The sequence below is a fragment of the Penicillium hordei genome, assembly GCF_028827395.1.
Source record: "Penicillium hordei strain IBT 12815 chromosome Unknown utg000006l_segment0_segment0, whole genome shotgun sequence".
NCBI lineage: Eukaryota > Fungi > Ascomycota > Eurotiomycetes > Eurotiales > Aspergillaceae > Penicillium > Penicillium hordei.
Window position 1 is genome coordinate 743850 of NW_026623147.1, and position 18187 is coordinate 762036.

General features: G+C 48.6%; 7 protein-coding genes across 7 annotated transcripts; 5 read left to right on the plus strand and 2 right to left on the minus strand.

Annotated features, from left to right (window-relative positions):
* Positions 1–332: 332 nt before the first annotated feature.
* On the plus strand, positions 333–1496 carry N7537_010961 (uncharacterized protein; the record flags this gene model as incomplete). Its single annotated transcript, XM_056902015.1, has 3 exons — positions 333–357; positions 553–1286; positions 1350–1496. 3 exons carry the CDS (start codon positions 333–335, stop codon positions 1494–1496), a joined length of 906 nt encoding a protein of 301 aa, XP_056747302.1.
* A 660-nt stretch (positions 1497–2156) lies between these two features.
* On the plus strand, positions 2157–5980 carry N7537_010962 (hybrid sensor histidine kinase/response regulator; the record flags this gene model as incomplete). Its single annotated transcript, XM_056902016.1, has 3 exons — positions 2157–2452; positions 2504–2645; positions 2708–5980. The coding sequence occupies 3 exons, from the start codon at positions 2157–2159 to the stop codon at positions 5978–5980; spliced, it is 3711 nt and encodes a 1236-aa protein (XP_056747303.1).
* Positions 5981–6979: 999 nt separating this feature from the next.
* N7537_010963 (ribosomal RNA processing 1 family protein) lies at positions 6980–8043 on the plus strand (the record flags this gene model as incomplete). Its single annotated transcript, XM_056902017.1, has 3 exons — positions 6980–7025; positions 7081–7188; positions 7247–8043. The coding sequence occupies 3 exons, from the start codon at positions 6980–6982 to the stop codon at positions 8041–8043; spliced, it is 951 nt and encodes a 316-aa protein (XP_056747304.1).
* Positions 8044–8421: 378 nt separating this feature from the next.
* Positions 8422–10038, minus strand: N7537_010964 (uncharacterized protein; the record flags this gene model as incomplete). The annotated part of the gene is made up of 3 exons (XM_056902018.1): positions 8422–9743; positions 9836–9886; positions 9936–10038. The coding sequence occupies 3 exons, from the start codon at positions 10036–10038 to the stop codon at positions 8422–8424; spliced, it is 1476 nt and encodes a 491-aa protein (XP_056747305.1).
* A 451-nt stretch (positions 10039–10489) lies between these two features.
* On the minus strand, positions 10490–13586 carry N7537_010965 (coatomer subunit beta; the record flags this gene model as incomplete). The annotated part of the gene is made up of 5 exons (XM_056902019.1): positions 10490–10632; positions 10699–12307; positions 12358–12747; positions 12800–13220; positions 13282–13586. 5 exons carry the CDS (start codon positions 13584–13586, stop codon positions 10490–10492), a joined length of 2868 nt encoding a protein of 955 aa, XP_056747306.1.
* Positions 13587–13956: 370 nt separating this feature from the next.
* On the plus strand, positions 13957–14751 carry N7537_010966 (mago nashi family protein; the record flags this gene model as incomplete). The annotated part of the gene is made up of 7 exons (XM_056902020.1): positions 13957–13988; positions 14043–14080; positions 14140–14235; positions 14293–14356; positions 14409–14496; positions 14553–14678; positions 14737–14751. 7 exons carry the CDS (start codon positions 13957–13959, stop codon positions 14749–14751), a joined length of 459 nt encoding a protein of 152 aa, XP_056747307.1.
* Positions 14752–15796: 1045 nt separating this feature from the next.
* N7537_010967 (GID4/VID24 family protein) lies at positions 15797–16898 on the plus strand (the record flags this gene model as incomplete). Its single annotated transcript, XM_056902021.1, has 4 exons — positions 15797–16144; positions 16197–16344; positions 16414–16771; positions 16832–16898. The coding sequence occupies 4 exons, from the start codon at positions 15797–15799 to the stop codon at positions 16896–16898; spliced, it is 921 nt and encodes a 306-aa protein (XP_056747308.1).
* Positions 16899–18187: the final 1289 nt, after the last annotated feature.

Genomic DNA, 18187 nt, shown 5'->3' on the forward strand with positions numbered 1-18187 from the left:
ATGTATTTTTTTTTTAGTTATACCACTGTATACTGTACGAATTAAGCAATTGTGCTCTGAGATCATTGTGTGACTGTTGTAGCCGTCCCAGTGGCGTGAGATGGGCGAATGGGACAAATTGTGGAATGTACCCTTGTTTCTCTCTTGTTCTGCTTCTGCTTCTGCTTCTGCTTCTGCTTCATTTTTATTTTCTATTTCTTTTCCTTTGACATCTGCCTTTTGCCTCGTCTCCAACCCGGTAGGTCTGTGCTCAACCTTGAGGATCTAGTTCGCTTTAGAGCGTTGACCACTACTCCACATAAGCCCCTCTCAAAACTACTTCCCCTCCTCATATGGAGCTCCTTGATCGCAAAGATGGTAAGAACCTGACCCCTACCCCAAACCCCAAGAACCTATCCATATATCGTCACCATTAAGACTGGTCACGTTGCTTGGCATCGAATGTATCACGACTTGAAGCCCCGGCTCTCATCTCCATACTATCCAAACCCACAATGGCGCCATAATCATAACTAACAATCCCGCCTTCAACAAAGGGCTGTTGTGCGTCAGTGTTGTCGCGTAATGTCGACGACCAACCCCACACCCAAGAACGTATCTCACATACAACAGCCACGAGGGATACTAGCGACCGCTACACGCAGCCAAGACAACGAACGCGGCGCCCCAACCTCCCTCTAAACGAGCACTACAATGAGCCAGTGCGCAACCATATGTGGCGCAGCAAGCGACGGACCTGGACGCGCGCGCAGCTGGACCGCGAGCGCGCAGAGTTCTTCGAGACGCGCGTTGCCGGCAGGCCGGAGATCTGGGCCGCGGTTTCGATGGTGGTATCGCTGATTCGCAACGGTGACTTGGTTACTGCGCAGGGTATTCTTGATGCTGCGGGGATTACTGTTCCCACTGGGGATCTTTGTGAGGGGTGCTATGATGAGCAGGGCGTACTTTACAGGGTTCCGCAATGTGTTGTTAGTGATCCGGAGAATATGGTTCCTTCGTCTTCGCGGACGGGTAGTGAAGATGGTGGTCCTGTTGGATATGAGGAAGAAGAGCAGGATTCTGGGGCACTCTCGGATGGTAAGCTCGCTACGGATGATGCTTCCGGGGACGAGTTGATTTCGCAGGATGTTGAACGTCGCCGTGAGGAGAAGGGGAAGGCCAGTGAGCGGGATTTGATCCGTGTGCTTGCTCGTTTGAGTGATCGTGGAAATCCCGATATCCTGATTTCGATTGGTAAGACTCAGACTGTGGGATTTCTGGCGAGAAAGGTGCACCAGGAAGCCAAGGTTGGTTTTTGTTATTGATTTGTCCGTTTCATTTACTGGATTATTGCTGATCTTTTTGTTTAGCTCAAGAATGATAGGCGCGTTCGAATCGCTTACCTAGGTCACTTGCTGAATGAACGTGAATCCCTCGTTGATCAAGGGTGGAAAACTGGCCATGTTGTCAATGCTTTAGTCGTGTCCCCCGTTCATGATCTAAGCCTTAAACACTGATCCTAAGAGAGTTTACTACGGACCTTTCTGAGGCATCGCCGATGGCCCACGACCAACATCACTCTTTTTTCTCTCCCTGTTTCGACCTCCAGCGTTCTGGCGTTTCTGTCATCCGATCTCTTCTTGCATAATACCCCGAGTTTTCTATCTTGTTTTTTACTGCAATTACGAACTGGCAGATACCCTTCTTGCACCCGTCGTCTCTTTAATTTGGCGTGATCTCTCACATGGGGATATTCATACTCAAGTGAAAGCAACCTGGCTCTCAACATGTATCATCGTCCATGCGTGCTGAATTATGTGCATCTAATTACTTGATCTACTTATGAATGTGCAATGTCTCCATTCCTCCAAGGTTGTTGTGTCATCTTGTTGTAAACCTGAGTTGGTTAGGTACTTACCTAGTTAGAGGTCATACACATCAATAATGAGAATTCCAAGCTTGCTCTACCACTTTTAACCTATCACCTCAAGTTCTCAGATATGTTTTAGCGAGCTCTTTACCTTGGAATGACCCATGCGATCGACAATTGCATCACGTGTCATGACGTATGTGGAATCTATGTCTACCATAACTCCAAAGTTCCTTGGGTGCACAGCTGGCAGGTCTCTCATCCCCGCGTGTTAATATTCCCTACATTTTCTTGTCTGCTTGGGGTTATGGACAAACCATCTAGCCAAAATATGGACTACGAGGCAGATCGTCAGAAACGCGAGGTATATCGATATTTCCAACCAGAAAATCCGGCGGCACTCAATGCCTCACTTCTACAATTTGATGAGCATGTGGCCCCAATAGCAGATTTTTCAAGAGTATCGACACCCTTCATACCTGATACCTCTGGTTCAGAGACAAATTTTGTCGAAGGCAGCTCTCCGTCAAGTCCAAATACAACTTTGACTTCTTTTGCACAACTAGCCGCTCTACAACTGAACGCGCAGCGTGCTTTTATTACGTACATTACTCTCCTACCCTAGCGTTTGCCCTGATCTGACGCTTTTTAAAGTGTGTTGAACACCGACTCTCAGTTTATATTAGCTGAAGCCACAAGGAACGCCAATCTTAGAAGCTCAAAGTCATCCCTCGGAGAAGGAGATAGACTATTCGCTGGAACATCGACATTGTCAGATGCTTGGAATATATGCCAGGTAAGCTGACGTTCGTAATATTGCAAAAATTTCCACCTATTGACGCCTATCCCTTCGAATAGGAAACAGTTGCACTTGGCTCAGACAACGGAGACGGATTGTATTCGTTTTTGGTTGTCGATGATCTTCAACAAGAAGAACGATTCAAAGAATTGCCTTTTGTGACACAAGAGCCAAACTCTCGTTTTTATGCGGGAACGCCCCTAACTAGCAACAGCGGTATCAATTTGGGGTGTCTGTTTGTATTGGACTCTGAACCCCGTCGAGGGCTATCTGATATTGAGAAGGATACATTAGGAAAAGTGGCAGAGTTGGCAATGGACTATTTATTGGTTAGCCGTCAAGCCGCAGAAGGACGACGGGCCTCACGGCTATCGCGTGGTCTACATCTTTTCGTTGATGGCAACTCCAGTTTTGCCAGCAACGCTCACATGTCGTCTCGGTCGAACAGCTCAGCGCAGAGTTTGTCCCCGCGGGGATCACCTCACCTCAGAGCCAGTCGATCTACAAGCTCCCAAAACGATGAACTGGTATTTCGCCCAGCATGCTCTGAATCAGGAAAAGCATCTCAAAGCGGCGATACACAACCTTTGGGCCCAGATTCCGACCAAAATGATACATGTGTTCCCCCTAGTCCAACGGTATCGTTGCACAGTTTGCAAGAGGACGGCGGTGGCTCGGAGGGCTCCTCAAATAGCAACCACTGGCTTTTCCAACGTGCTGCGAACCTCTTGCGACAAAGCCTGGACTTGGATGGCGCTGGCGGTGTCATGTTCTTGGAGATCAGTGACAACTCAGAATATGTCGCAGCCGGTCATTGTGACTCTGCTGAATCTACAAATCCTGCCCCCATTCTGGCGCTGTCCACTAGAGATGATCCATTTTCATACCAGGCAAGCTCTACGTTATCGGATCCAGCTGTCAATCTTGAAAATCTCTTCCTGAGACAGTTGACGCATCGCTATCCTAAAGGGAAACTCTGGTCATTCCACCACGATGGGACATTTTCAACTTCGGAAGATCAGTTAACCGACGGGTCTCGGAAACAAAGGAAGAAGTCCAAGACTTCGAAGGCTAGCAAATTGAACGAGTTCTTTCCTGATGCATCTCAAGTCATGTTTGTCCCACTGTGGAATGCCACAGATACGCAGTGGTTCGCTGGGTGTTTTTGTTGGACTTCCCAGCCAACGCGAGTTTTCAGTCCTGCCGTTGATCTGAGCTCAGTATATGCCTTCGGATCCTCTATCATGACCGAATACAGCCGTGTTGAATCAGTTATCGCAGACCGTCAAAAGGGGGATTTTATAAGCAGCATCTCTCATGAACTACGCAGCCCGTTGCATGGCGTCTTGGCTGCGGCTGAGTTTTTTGGAAGTACTACCCTGGACCAGTTCCAGGAGACTCTCCTTAATACCATAAATGCATGTGGTCGAACTCTCTTGGATACAATGAACCAAGTTTTAGACTTCAGCAAAATAATGTCAATGGAAAGAAACAAGAAAACCTTCAAGCGTGGAAAAGATCCATGGAAACCAAAACCCTCCGAAGAAACTGTGGCGCCGCTGGATACATTGGTTTTGACAGATGTGGCTCTCTTGACAGAGGATGTCATAGACAGCGTTTGCTTGGGCCATTCCCATATACAGAGGTCAGCCACGTCTGCCAATCGTCCCACGGATATCTTGACAACACTGCCTTCCAAGGCAGTGAAAGATGGTACCCAAGTTTGTCACGCTTCGGGAGTGGACGTCATTGTTGACATTCCTGACAATGACTGGATGTACAAAGTCCAGCCGGGGTCGCTGAGACGCCTAATAATGAACATTCTGGGCAATGCACTGAAGTATACCAAAAAGGGTCGGATTTCTGTCTGTATCGAGGCCAGTGAGCGCTCAAAAGCTCGCTCTCGACGCCAGGGTCTCGAAGATATGGTGACATTGACCATCTCAGACACGGGAAAAGGCATCTCGAAGGAATATCTTCGGAAGCACTTATTCACTCCGTTCTCACAAGAAGATCCCCTATCAGTAGGCACTGGTCTCGGCCTATCAATTGTTCGCGGCATTGTGAAAACCCTCAATGGGAAAATTAATATTCGAAGTCGACAGGGTGAAGGCACTATTGTCAAGGTGTCACTCCCTCTCGAACGTCTATTGGGCGATGGAAACCCACAATCACCGCCCCACAAGGGAAATTCAGACCAAAATATACTTACGTCATCTTCTCAATTCCGGTGTGTCGGCTACAGTGGGAAGCGTGCTGCTATTTGGGGAATTGATCCGTCTCGTCTTGATAAGCATCAGTTCTGGGCCTCCATAGCTCGATATATCACGGATTGGTATGATCTGCAGCTTGTTCCTCTGTCCTCCAATGAGCCTATTGATATTCTGTTTGCGGATGAAAGGGATTTATCCGAAAAAGAAGTCCACGGTTTCCCAGCTGAATTGCCAAGTCTGCTCGTCTTTTGCAGCGAGATAGGTGTCCATGGTGATTCTAGGGCACAATGGTCACATCTTACGGGTTCTCTGGCAATTCTACATCGACCCTGTGGTCCGCGAAAACTATTTCGCGGTATTTTGGGCTGTCTTGATGCAAAGCCGACAAGCCCTATGTCGAAGGCGCAGAATCCTGGGCAAGGCTTAATACTTCCACATCCACCCGCTCTTGCAGCCTCAGCTTTATCAACGGAAGAGTCCAACCCTTCATTACCGGGAAATCCACGATTACCAGATGCTGAACCATCAATTCCCATACCGGGGTCCAGCAATTGCACCATTGATCGCACAGACCGTAGCGCTTTTCGGTTGACATCGTGTACTGACAGCTCTGGCCGCACAATATCTGGAAGTACTGGTTCCACCAATCCCGTGTCTTCTTCATTTATCTGGTCTTCATCTAGAGGCTCAGACCATGTTAGCACCTTACCAGGGAGCCAAAAAAGACCTCGGGTCTTAGTGGTAGATGACAACAGCATCAACCTCCACCTCATGATGACTTTCATGAACAAACGGGAAGTCATGGTCCTAGATAAAGCCGAGAATGGCAGAGCGGCTGTCGATGCAGTTGAAAGGATGTTGCAGGGATATGACATTATTTTCATGGACATGTCTATGCCGGTTATGGATGGATTTGAGGCGACACGTGCCATTCGTGCATTTGAGAAAGAACGGGATGACTGTATTCCGGCAACTATTATCGCTTTGACAGGACTCAGTAGTTCACGCGATGAGCTCAGGGCCTTGGATTCGGGAGTGGACCTTTTCCTTATGAAGCCAGTTTCTTTTAGAGAAGTATCACGGCTTATTGATGAATGGGAGGCCAAACGATCGAAATAAAATATGGCGATCAATATCTTACTTGGTGCAGGCTTGCCACCCAGATGTGGAAGACCACGTCCATGATCATGGTTTCTTGCAATTTACGGTTTCTGATACCATGCCCTTGCTGTTTCTGGGCTGCACATATGATGGATTGTGGATGATGGCGAGATTCGATTCATTATCTAAAGTTTTTCTATTGCGCCCCTACGGCTTCAAGGGCGATTATATCTACGCGATTATATCTACACACAACGCTCAATGGCGGTAAATTGGATGCCAAAATTGGCTACTATTGAGGCCATTTTCAGCACCCTTTTTACTAAAACAGTTGATCATCAAGATCCTGTTATTCGGGCTGACTTTTACCAGGCGCTCAGTGGGCGATTAGTATTGATCGACAGTTCTGGAGAGACTATAAGCATAACTCTCCTATCCTGGTAAGTAGTCACCTATATTCCCCAAACTTGGAAGTATGAAGGGTCGCATAAAACAGACATTATAGACCACTGACCCCTAATCGACGGCTTGAACATACTCAGGCCTTTTTCTAGAGAAGGACTTCTGGGGTCAGCTTTGGCGATAGATCCATGCATTGCTTCTCATTACATATGAAGTATATCTATAATAAGGAGCGAGGATCTTCCGATACTTTTCATAACTTCTCGCTTAGTGGATGTGTATAACTAGGTAGCCGTTCCAACCTTGCGGACAGCGGATAATGTGCTGCCTTATACCTTAGGCTCCAAATACTTAGATAATCACCGATCTGGAGCTCCTGGACAAACAATGCAAACAACTCTATCGCAAAGAAAAAAAATAATTTATCGCAATCTTTGATCTGGATTTTGAATCAAGACAGTTCGATAGTCTCGAACTTTTGATTGAACTCAACTAAATTGCATACCTTTAAGGGTATTCTCTGTATACCTTCCCCGAGATCAACGACCACCTCTACCTTGGTATCTAAGTATCTCAATCGCTAGTCTTCTCATTCCTTGAGATATAACCATACCAATGGACGGCCAAAAAACTCCCTTTGTGAGGGAGCTTGGTTCTAGTGGTATGAATATTGTTTTGCCCAATTGGAAAACTACAACGCTAATCGATCCCTCTAGACCGGAAAGTCCGCGACAAGGCTCTCGAGTCTTTAACCAAATTCGTGCAGTCTCGCACCGATCTGACCCTCGTGGATCTCCTGAAACTATGGAAGGGCCTATTCTACTGTATGCACTACCACTATATCCGCCGAACACAAAGCGCAACAAACTAACCTTCTCCCAGGCTTCTACCATTCCGACAGACCCCTCACACAACAAGCCCTCGCCCGCGCACTCTCCTACTCTCTCGTCCCCTCCCTCCCCCAAGCAACTCTCCACCGCTTCCTGCGCGCCTTCTGGATCACCATCGGCCGGGACTACCACTCACTAGACCGCATCCGCCTGGACAAGTACCTGATGCTGATCCGTTGCTACGTCGGCGTGGCATTCGAAGTCCTTTTGAAGAACAAGACCTCAACAAAGAACGCAGATGGGAAAAAGCGCAAGCGCGAAGATGCAGCCAAGCAGGGCCGCGGCAAGAAGCAGAAGAAGCAGGCTGAGGCTGAGACCGTCAAAGACGAGGAGGAGAAGGACAGTGCCGAAGACGCTGAGGCTAAATTCCCCGATCTTGCGGCTTATATCTCTATTATCGAGGAGGGTCCTTTGTGTCCGCTGAACTATGACGAGGATCAAGCTCCGGATGAGGGAGACCCAAATTACGTGCCTATGCCGCATGGTCCTGACGGGCTGCGTTACCATCTTATTGACATCTGGGTCGATGAGTTGGAGAAGGTTCTTGAGTTTGAGGAGGTAGCTGGTGACGAGGATGAGGAGACCCCAAAGCGGAAGATCAAGGGTGATGTGCCCATTGAGCTTATTCTGAGACCCCTGGAGAAGCTCCGCGCCGAAAGTGCTTACAAGCCTGTTCGGACGAGGGCAGCTGAGGCCTTGGAGGATGAGCGGTTGTTCGAGTGGGGTGTTCGGACAAGAAAGTCTGAGGAGGACGATGACAGTGAGGAGGAATGGGGTGGCTTCGAATGAATATTCTAGTTATAGTATGTGAACAGGATTTGTATAAACAGACTGAATTCATTGCACAGCGTGCTAGCGATTATCTCCATCACTCAGTCACAGGTTCTATAAAGAAGCTGGTACTAGGTATACAGGTGTAAAGGACTACAGAATGTATTCACAGGTCTTCTGTTTCATTTGGGTTTACTGCATAGCTTGATCACAGAATATAAAATGTCTAACGCGACTTATAGACAAAGCACCAATTGTTCTTTCACGTTAGGGTATCATGGGTGGATGCAAAAGACCCAGCAAGCAGCAGATATATAGAAAGCGGACTTTCAACAACGATAGGACGGACGGTAGCCAATGGCGACTTTCGTTCAAGAGGCGAATTAAAAGCACGATTTAGCGGGGGCCTGCCGCCTCATAGGAACGACCCGATTTGGTGAGGATCGTGCCCAGTGCCTGGTGGACCTCAGCTTGGAATGCTTCAAAAGGCACCCTTTCACCATCAATACTGATATAGCCCTCCTTCTGGTGGGGGACTAGACGAAATGCAGATGCTTTGCGGACATTTAGGTCTGGCATGTCGAAAAAGCGACCATTGGGGATTTCGTTCATCATAGTAATCGTTGTACCACGACTGACTGTTCCGTCGACAGTGATCACATCCATCAGGCCGTCATCCGGCAATGTTGCAGGGAACATATTTGTGTCCTTCGACATGATAGCCATATTTCCTGCATAGAAATTGCGCATAGTTTCTCCCGTAACCACTTCCCACCCCTGGGGTAGCTCGTCCGTGACTGTGCCATACTTGAGCTCTGGTAGGCCTGGGGACTGTGCAGCAATTTCGAGGCGTTTGCTGTCAGCATCCGGCTCCTCTGGGCGTGTATACCACGCAGCGTAGTGTTCCTTAATCCCCTCCTTGTCACCAATTTCTACCTTGATGGCTATATCACAAGGCCATGTCGTCTGCCGCATCAAACGAACCAGAAAACCGTATGTAAACCGCTGAGCGCCCATCCAACGCATGTTCTCAGTACCCAAATCACACTCGGCAACAATGCCAAAAGATTGCGAGAGGAAAGAGAGCGTGCGCGAATCCTTCTGGGTGATCGAGACTAGGTCCAGCGGGGTCCTCAGCCCCTTGACGATTGCCAGCGCCGCAATCGAGACGCTACCAGTCCCGAAAGAATTCCACGTCATCCCATTTCCAGAGCCACATGGGAGCAGCGCAACGGCGGTTTGCGCTAGCGCTTTTCGAGCATCTGGCCGCTTGCCCAGCCCGTTGAACACCTCGTATGGCAGGCCATCACCAGAGCAGCAAACAACCGCATCGTGGGCGTCGGTATCGAGATTTTCCGCAATTTCGACCGCCTGACCCCTGTATTCCGTGGTCTGCACATCCACTTGACACTTCGCCGCGGCGAAAACCGGTGCCGCATATCGCTGATACAAACTCGGAGCTGTCCCCTTCCCTCCAAAAGGATTGACCAATACCTTCAGTCGTTTTCCTCGTAGTGCCTTACCATATGCCCCGTCAAGTAGTTGCTGCACCCATGCGTCGGCGACCTTTTTTTCTTTTTCGGAGATTGGGTACTGGACGGTCGTTACGGAAATATCGTCCTTGGTAGCAGGCTGTGCATAGGCGATGACGAGATTAGAAGCGGTTACTTCGGCGCTGAGAATGTTGTACAACGAGATGGCATGGTTGGTTTCTGGTTCTAAAATGCGCGCACAGCTCCGTCAGATCATTTCCATCAACAGTCGCGCCCGCGATAACGCTCGATTATTAGAGGGGCCAGTGCCAACTTACTAGACTGGAGCAATCCGCAGCAGCGACGATCTGCTTTAGCCGGGCGGTTATCTGCATGGGTGAGAATATGCCCACGCGCCGGGTGTGGAGTAATCCATACCAAGTATGAGAAGCGAGTCTGCGCCGACGGTCAAAGTGACAGATTCGTCGACAGTCAGCGTGGTGTCGTGCGGATCCTGCAAAGAGTCGTCTGGGGAGGACATATTGGATAATGATGGGATATTCAGGGCATTATAAATATGTAAAGAGGAATAGATGGATCTGAGAGGAAGTTAATGATAGAACAATGAAAGTGCTGATATGCAGCCGTGGAGTTCCGTTGGGCCCAGACGTGTGGTCCCTGCATCTTAAAAATATGACAACCCTTGACTTGAACATATAAATAACATAGTACAATACAATATATATTTCCCAAGAATACTAAAACATTCATGTATATAAATAGATTATAGCTGCTTAGAGGCTACTATAATACCCTGGTAATATCAAAGACATTGTTCTCTATCCACTACTCCTGATGAGACATTCATCTCATCTACACAATAAAGAGACATATAAGTAAACAAATTCGTCTCGAATGAACAGAACAGAAAGATAAGGGTGAAAAGGATAAAAAACATGATATAGACCGCAAACCGCTGGAAAAACATTGACCTATGCAGTCGCTGCCTTGAGACCCTTCAGAGAGCCCAAGCTCAGTGCTAGACCCTGGGAGCGACTTCTTATCCGCACGAATCCTGTAATCGGCCCATCGTCTCCCTCCTTTTCGATGCTCAGGTTTGCTAGTGCATCCTCGCCTAGTTGAAAAGTCAGTTATCATATCAAGTAGAAAGGGGTAGAATATCAGAGGGTTGAAGACATACCAAATACACTGCGCGCATATAGGTTCGCGCTCAGGAAGCGGCAATCTCCCTTGAGCGAAGCATCGGGCGTCAAGCAGGCCATATTGGTGCTCTCCATCAGCTGCTTGAGGAAGTCACGCAGGGTTTTAGCCTTGGAGTTGATGTTAACCTTGTTCTCCCACTCGAACTCAGTCCACATAGTACGGAACTGGGTCTCGGTGCAGTGAGCGGGCTGGATATAGTCCATGATGTCGGCATGGATGTCGTTGAGAATGACCACATGGGTCTCGGTAGAGCTGGCGCCGTCATAGACAATGTTACCAAAGATAACACCGGTGTCGGTTGACGAAACCTTGACCGTAGCCTGGACATTCAAGAAGTCGCGCGGGCCTAGGTTGTTTGTGGATGGTCGCTCAACGACCTTGAGGTCACCAAGAGTTGCAAATTCCACGCACAGGTTTTGCAGAGTTTCCGTTGTTTGGTTAACCAACAGGACGTCAAGAACAATATCGAACTGGTGAACGGTGACGTAGGCTTCAGCATAGACGGAGTCAGAGAAACCAGTCAATTGCACCACCCGGCTGAGCTTCGAAGAGACATCTTCCACGGTAGAATCGCCACCAGTTGCCTTGGCAAGATCCATTTCGATCTCCTCTCCGCCCTCGACAGCGTTCTTCTTGGCGAATTGGCGAATAGGGATAGCATCGTCAACTTGGACGGCACTTTTGGCCTTCTCCACTGCCTCCTTAGCAGCCCTCTTCTTATCCTCGACCTGGACCATGGCACGGAACGCCTTTCGGGTGTCCTCCAAGAAAGTGGCCTCGAGCTCCTTCTTCTCGGAGAATTCGGCCAAGGATCGCACGCAGGTCAAGATACGATCCACAGAATCCTCATCAATAGGAGCCTTAACGAAGTGGGATTGGCCAACGCGCATGATGGAAATCATGATAAGCATAGCCTCGGCACGCAGAGCGTTGGTGCGAGCAGTGTCCTGCGACACCTCAGAATGACGCATCACCAGCTTGGTCAAAGTTGAAGAGAGCACCGTTGCGAGGTAGTAGTCGCCGTCCAAAATAAGCTGGCGCAGAGGAGGCTTCTGTGCGGCCTTGACAGCCTCGAGACGAGCAGCTGCCGCCGATTGGCTGGTGAGAGCGCTTTCGGTGGCGTACGTGCCATCTGCAAGCACCTTTCGGGATCCAGTGGGTGCGGCCTTGGATTGGCCATTGGCCTGCTCCATCAGCAGGGCGTTGTCATCCGGAACCTCATCCAGGAGTCGTTGTTCGGATGCCAAAATCGGGATTTCACCAAGGCTGGCTCTGATCGTCTTCCAAGCATCCCGAATATCCTTCTCCTCCAGGGAGTATTCACCAACAACCCAGAGAACTCCGCGGTAGACCTTTCCAGCTCGGACTTCACTCAAGGTTGAAACCAAGCGGGCAACAATTGACCCACGCAGGTCAGGGAACTTCTCCACGACCTCTTTGACGAACGAAATCACATCGACGGCGGAGTTATTATTGAAGTCGGCAATAAAGTCCATCAGGAGATCAACCACGCTAGCAGCAATTTCGGAGAACTTGATCGCACAGGAGTGTATTGACTGTACCAAGATTTGGCGATACTCGCTATTCTGTGGGAGTCGTTAGTACTGCCGGGTTGTGCAAAATGACTGTGACCTACTTGTTCATATTGTTCGTCGACGGTCTTGGCAAGTTCTTTCTTGAGCAACATGATGATTTCTTCCACGTTCTTGCTCGAGACCATCTCCATGGCAAGGTTGAGGGCCTTTCTCCGGACATCAATGTCAGGGCTGCTGAGAACCCGTAGGGCCTCCATGGTCAGGTCGTCCAAGACACCCTCATTGCGAATTCTGAGCTGGTTCACACGTTCCAAACAAATTAGCTTGACGTTGTTGTCAGCCTCCCGGATCGCGAGCTCGATCAGCTTGCTCGCAGCGGCTTTGACGGCTACAGGGTTGCTTGTGAGGGCGGTAAGAGACGTCGCGGCTTCGTAAACAACGGTGCTAGTGGAGGCGTCGAGGAGCTCGAGCATGAGTTTCAGGTATCGCGACTATTGTTCGTTAGTGATCCCGACACTATTACTTTGAACGCTGTAAACCCACCTTATTCTGAGTGTTCTGTACTGCATCCTTCCGGAGGAACTCCAACTCGGCTAGCTGGAGCAGCTCGTCTGTGTTGGGAATTGTGTCAAACGTGGTGCGCAGATACTCGAGCGCCTTCTGGTGGCTAATGGACATGAGCGCTGCAAAGGCATTGCGCCTGCAGGTGCCGTCGGTCTCCGATTCGAGGAACAACTGAAGCAACTCCGGCGCGTCGGGAATGAGGGACTCGGAGTGCTGGAAAATAGAAGATACAGCCCAGACGGCATTCTTGCGGACATAGGCATGTCGATGTTGCAGACACGAACGTGCGGAGGAGAGGAGGGGCTCAATGAGCTCTGGTTCGCGGAGTTTGGAGAGGAATCGGAGAGTATTGCCTCGAATGTATTCGTTGGGATGTTGAAGATCGTTGCGAATGCCGTTACTGCGAAAGAAAGTCTTGTCAGACACAAAGACTATATAGCAATGGCCAGGGGCATCCTTACCAAACCAGGATCATCTCTTGCTTGAGCTTGCCAGTAGAATCGTGTTTGGGGCAGATTTCATAGAAGAAATAGAGCAACTTCTTCAAGGACTTGCTTTTCGACGGCATCACAAAGCGAATGATGTGCATGAGGATTTGCGGCATAGGATCTCCATTCAGCATGATGGTGACAATTGTCCGCATTGTTTCCAACTTGGTCTCATCGTTGCCTTTCTCCAGCTGCAGCTTCAGCTCTTGCACAGTCGGCTGGTCGGCAGTATTGTCCACATGGACCAAACTGTAGGTATTTTCAAGGAACGACGCCATGGTGGTGGATTGGGGGGAATCGGAACAGAAAGAGAGCTGCAAGTTGTCAGTTCCGGGGTTGTTTTGGGGACACATCAGCACGTAGGAATCAACACGTACAGTAGGGGTAATTCTCCCGGGAATAGGAGGTTACGCCAGATATCAAGAACAAGCAATTAGTGTAAAGCAACACCCCTCGCCAGCCTAGAAATCATTAGATGTTATATGAAGCGCAATGGGGAGGGACCATCAACTTGTCCCTTAATCTGGCCCCCCCGGCGCGCGCCGTCTGTGTGGATGACTAAGCCCAACCCGCCGCTTTTCAACTGCCACTTCCACGTTGATTGCTCTCCCCATTCACTTACGACCTCTACGTTTGAGTTTCCCCAGGATGTCGAATGAGAATTTCTACCTCCGATACTAGTAAGGATGATATGAGTGAGCCCGGGTTTCCTCAGCTGCTGACGGTCCTCACAGCTCAGGTCACTCTGGGCGGTTTGGACATGAGTTCCTAGGTAAGTCTACATGCCGGTCATGATCACTTTATTCTACTCAGTAACTAACTTACATGCAGAGTTTGATCTCCGTACCATTTCCGAAGGTAGCAGTGCCGCCGTGCGATATGCGAACAACTCGAACTACCGCAATGATTCCCTCATCCGCAAAGAAAGTGAGCAGGAGCATACATATCAAAAAGAGAAGCGAACATAAACTGATAAAGTAATAGTGTGCGTGAGCGATGCGATGGTTGAAGAAGTGAAGCGCATTATCAAGGATAGCGAGATCCTCAAGTATGCACTCACATTATCTCACAGGAAGAACACCCGCGCTGACCCCTTCTAGGGAGGATGACTCCAAGTGGCCCCAGAAGAACAAGGACGGACGCCAAGAACTGGAGATCCGTATTGGAAATGAGCACATCTCCTTCGAGGTAATTGATCGACCTAGCTTATGAAAGCGGCCATCAGCTAACACTGAATTGTATAGACCGCCAAGATTGGCTCGCTAGTCGATGTGACCGAATCCGACGACCCCGAAGGTCTTCGAGTCTTTTACTATCTTGTGCAGGATCTGAAAGCTCTTGTATTCTCGCTGATCTCCCTTCACTTTAAGGTATTGCCAATCTTGCCTCTATGCTTCGAACATCGGTTGACCATCCCCTGCTTTACAGATTAAGCCCATCTAGTTATTGGGCGCATAAAAGAAATTGAAGAATAATTGGGGGTTTTGATTTGATGATACTCATCAGGCGTTCATTGAGGGTTTCTTGGGATGCGAACTCAATTATAGCACAAAAACAATGAGATTGATACCCCTCAGGCCTCAGACATGTCTACCTTCGATCGTTTCTGGGCAATTTATGTCTTGTGTATTTGTAGCTGCTTGGACTAGTATGAATATACCAAAGCAAGACGCTCAAAAACATGGCAGAAGATAGCTTGAGACCATTTATTCGAGCCTTAGGTCCTAGTATCTCCGATGAGAGTTGAGGAGTTTATCGAGCTTGTTCTTCCTACAGGTGATCTGTCTTGCTTTATATATCCAATTTACCGCAATGACAATCCGGCACTAATCCCTCAAGTATGGGACAAGTTCCTTGAGGCCTTACACTTGTACACGCCCGGCGAGCTCTCCCAATTATGTATAATTAAGGGGTTTCAATTCCGCTGCCAGATCACCTCATTAATATCCCCGGGGGCACCGGGATATTGTTGAGTTCGTATTTGATATCCACATCAGCGATGTCGGGAGGTATATATTGGGAATAGGGCTTCACTGGGCATCAAGCTGGGCTTGTATAAAGGAACATTAAAGTTACTTAGGCATGATTATATCAAAGAATACGCTCTCCTCCAACTCGTCCTGGACTGTGCAGGGGTGCCCCAAGATTGCCCAACCTATCCTGATTTGGACAAAAGATTGGGCATGCCATTGATCCTTATAATGTATAACATTGTACCTTTTTAGGTATAGACAAAACCCTGGCTTTAATTGGTTGTGGCCTGAGGCACCGACATTACATAACTGATATTGAAGGTGGCGCCGCGCCAGGCGCAGAAACAGCTGACCCACCTGGTCTGTCCCCGCATTGCTCGTTCCTCAAGGCCTTAAAAGACTTAGTTCGCTGATCTCGAATGATTCATCCCCCTTGCTCTCTTTTTCTCTTTTTATTTTGCTTTGGAGTGTTTTGCTTCGATTCAATGTCCCCTCCCCTATTTCCCTAATTTGCAATGCCAACTCCGAGTAACAACTCGATCGCCGCAGCGATCGCCGCCCGCACAACATGTCCACCGGAGCCTGAGAGGATCTCGGCTTGGCGAGACTCTCCCGATACTGTATCGAACAGCGATCCCCTCGATGCTCCCTCACCCGATATTCAAATTGTGCCCCCCATGTTGAGTCGATCCGAGGATGGTAGCACCCCCGAACCGATGAAGTCGGAAGGAAAGCCGACGAGCGTTGAGGAGGATGACCCAGTCCGGGCTACATCCCCTGCCGAGTCAACCTGCCTTCGCAGCCAGTCACCTACAGCGCCCCCAGGATCGTCGCTTCTCAACTGGGAATTCTCTAACGTTCGTGTAAGTATCGGCCCTACCGGTGTATTATGCCATCTTCTGACCATCGTCATAGCTTCTACCGAACCACACCTCGTTTCTTCGTTCAGGCAGCAAGTTCGCAGGAACTCAGCAATCAGACCGCCAGGTTTACAATGTCGATGTCGAGATCAAGCATGTGGATATGGCTGAGTCCTATCTCTGTGGCTACCTTAGAATCCAAGGTATGTGATTCGTGCGCATCGGGGACGTGCATTAGGCCTAGCTCAACTAACGTTTGTTGTTCTCCGCAGGCCTCACAGAAGATCATCCTACCTTGACTACCTTTTTTGAAGGAGAAATCATCGGCACTAAACACACTTTCCAGACTCGTAATGAGGAATGGGGCGCGTCGGAAAAGACAGACTTGCACCATTGGTCTCGGTTCCCTGCCTGGCGTCCGCTGGCTAAACAGGCTAAACGAGCGGATTTCACATACCGGAACTTCGCCCAGCGTGAACACATATTCATGAGATGGAAGGAATCTTTCCTTGTTCCCGACCATCGAGTACGGACGATCTCAGGTGCTAGCTTCGAGGGATTCTATTATATCTGCTTCAACCAGATCGAGGGAACTGTGAGCGGCGTATACTTCCATGCGAAGAGCGAGCGGTACGTGAATGTTTTCCTTCTGAATATTCTCGATTTTCTGACGCTAATTCACAATTACAGGTTTCAACAGCTTGAACTAAAGCATGTCGAAGATCGTGGATGTGCACCAGCAGTCGAGTTCCGCTAACCGCTAATATCGCCGAACTTGCTTGCTGGTGCCCAAAACGATCTCATGTATGACTTCCTACGTGACTAATTGGTCGTCGTGTGTCTCATATTCCCTCTCTTGTTGTTGTGTCTGGCACTACATGGCTAAGCAGTGCTTCCTGGTCACCATTCCAAATGAGAAGTTTGGTTCTCTCAAAACTCCATTGGGTTCATTATCCCGTTTGCTATTCCTCAAATACCCTCTATGTCATCCTCTATTCCTCTCGCACTCCTCACCTTCGCTTATGTGTTTTGATCGTCATCTCGACTGCTCATGTCATTTGAGGATTTCCAAGACCATATCACATTTCAGGCAAAGCCTAGACCCACACAACTCATCCTCAAATTGACCCTTATGTCTCACGATATTACAATCTACGAAACGGCGTTTCCATCCCCACTTCCGGCGACCTGGTTCTGGTTATCCTACACCCTCTGTTTGGAGTCCTAATCTCATCATCTTTTTCCTTCATGTTTTCTTATTCCTCCTATCTTGTGTTAACTTAGTGTTATTATCTCCCATCTCGGCTGTTGACTGACCAGCCAGTTATTGAAAATTTTCACTACGTGTTCTTGGTAATCGCATATATGTTCGAAGGCTCTAGGGCTATATTGATATTTTGCTGTATTGCTCCTTCGCTGGCCCATTTACACAATAGAGCACAGCGCAGAAAGCAGCGGCCACCCCTAGGGACTGGAGTGAGTTCACAAACACCGATTGAAGCCTAATTATGGAACGCAAGATCCACCGTAAACCAATTACACAACGTGATCATGCAGGCGCCGATCGGATGACGGAAAGATTCGGGTGGCTTTTCCAGTGGGAATCCTTCCTGTCGATCATCCGACTGTTTAAACACCGTCTCTGTACGTTGCAGGGGTTAGATATTATAGTGCTAGCAGAAACTAGTGAGATGAGTAGCTTGTGAGGATCGCAGGTATGTAGGCATATCCATACTCAGTTAGAGATAATGATCCGACCCCGAGATATAGCGATATAACTAAGCGAAATATGTGGATTCAGAACAATGCATAAATTCAATGCATAAATTCAATTATACCCTATATATATGTGCCAGAAATGAACCATACAACAAGAAAAATAATAGAACAGACTTGGCCCCGATTCGTTTACGTCCGAGGGCCATAGTGAGGAATTCCGAAAGATCCCCGCGCCAGATATAGAAACCCACGCGTCAAACGAGACAAAATAAACGTGTTGATATGAGTTCAAGGACATAAATGAAGAGACGACGCAGTAACATGAAA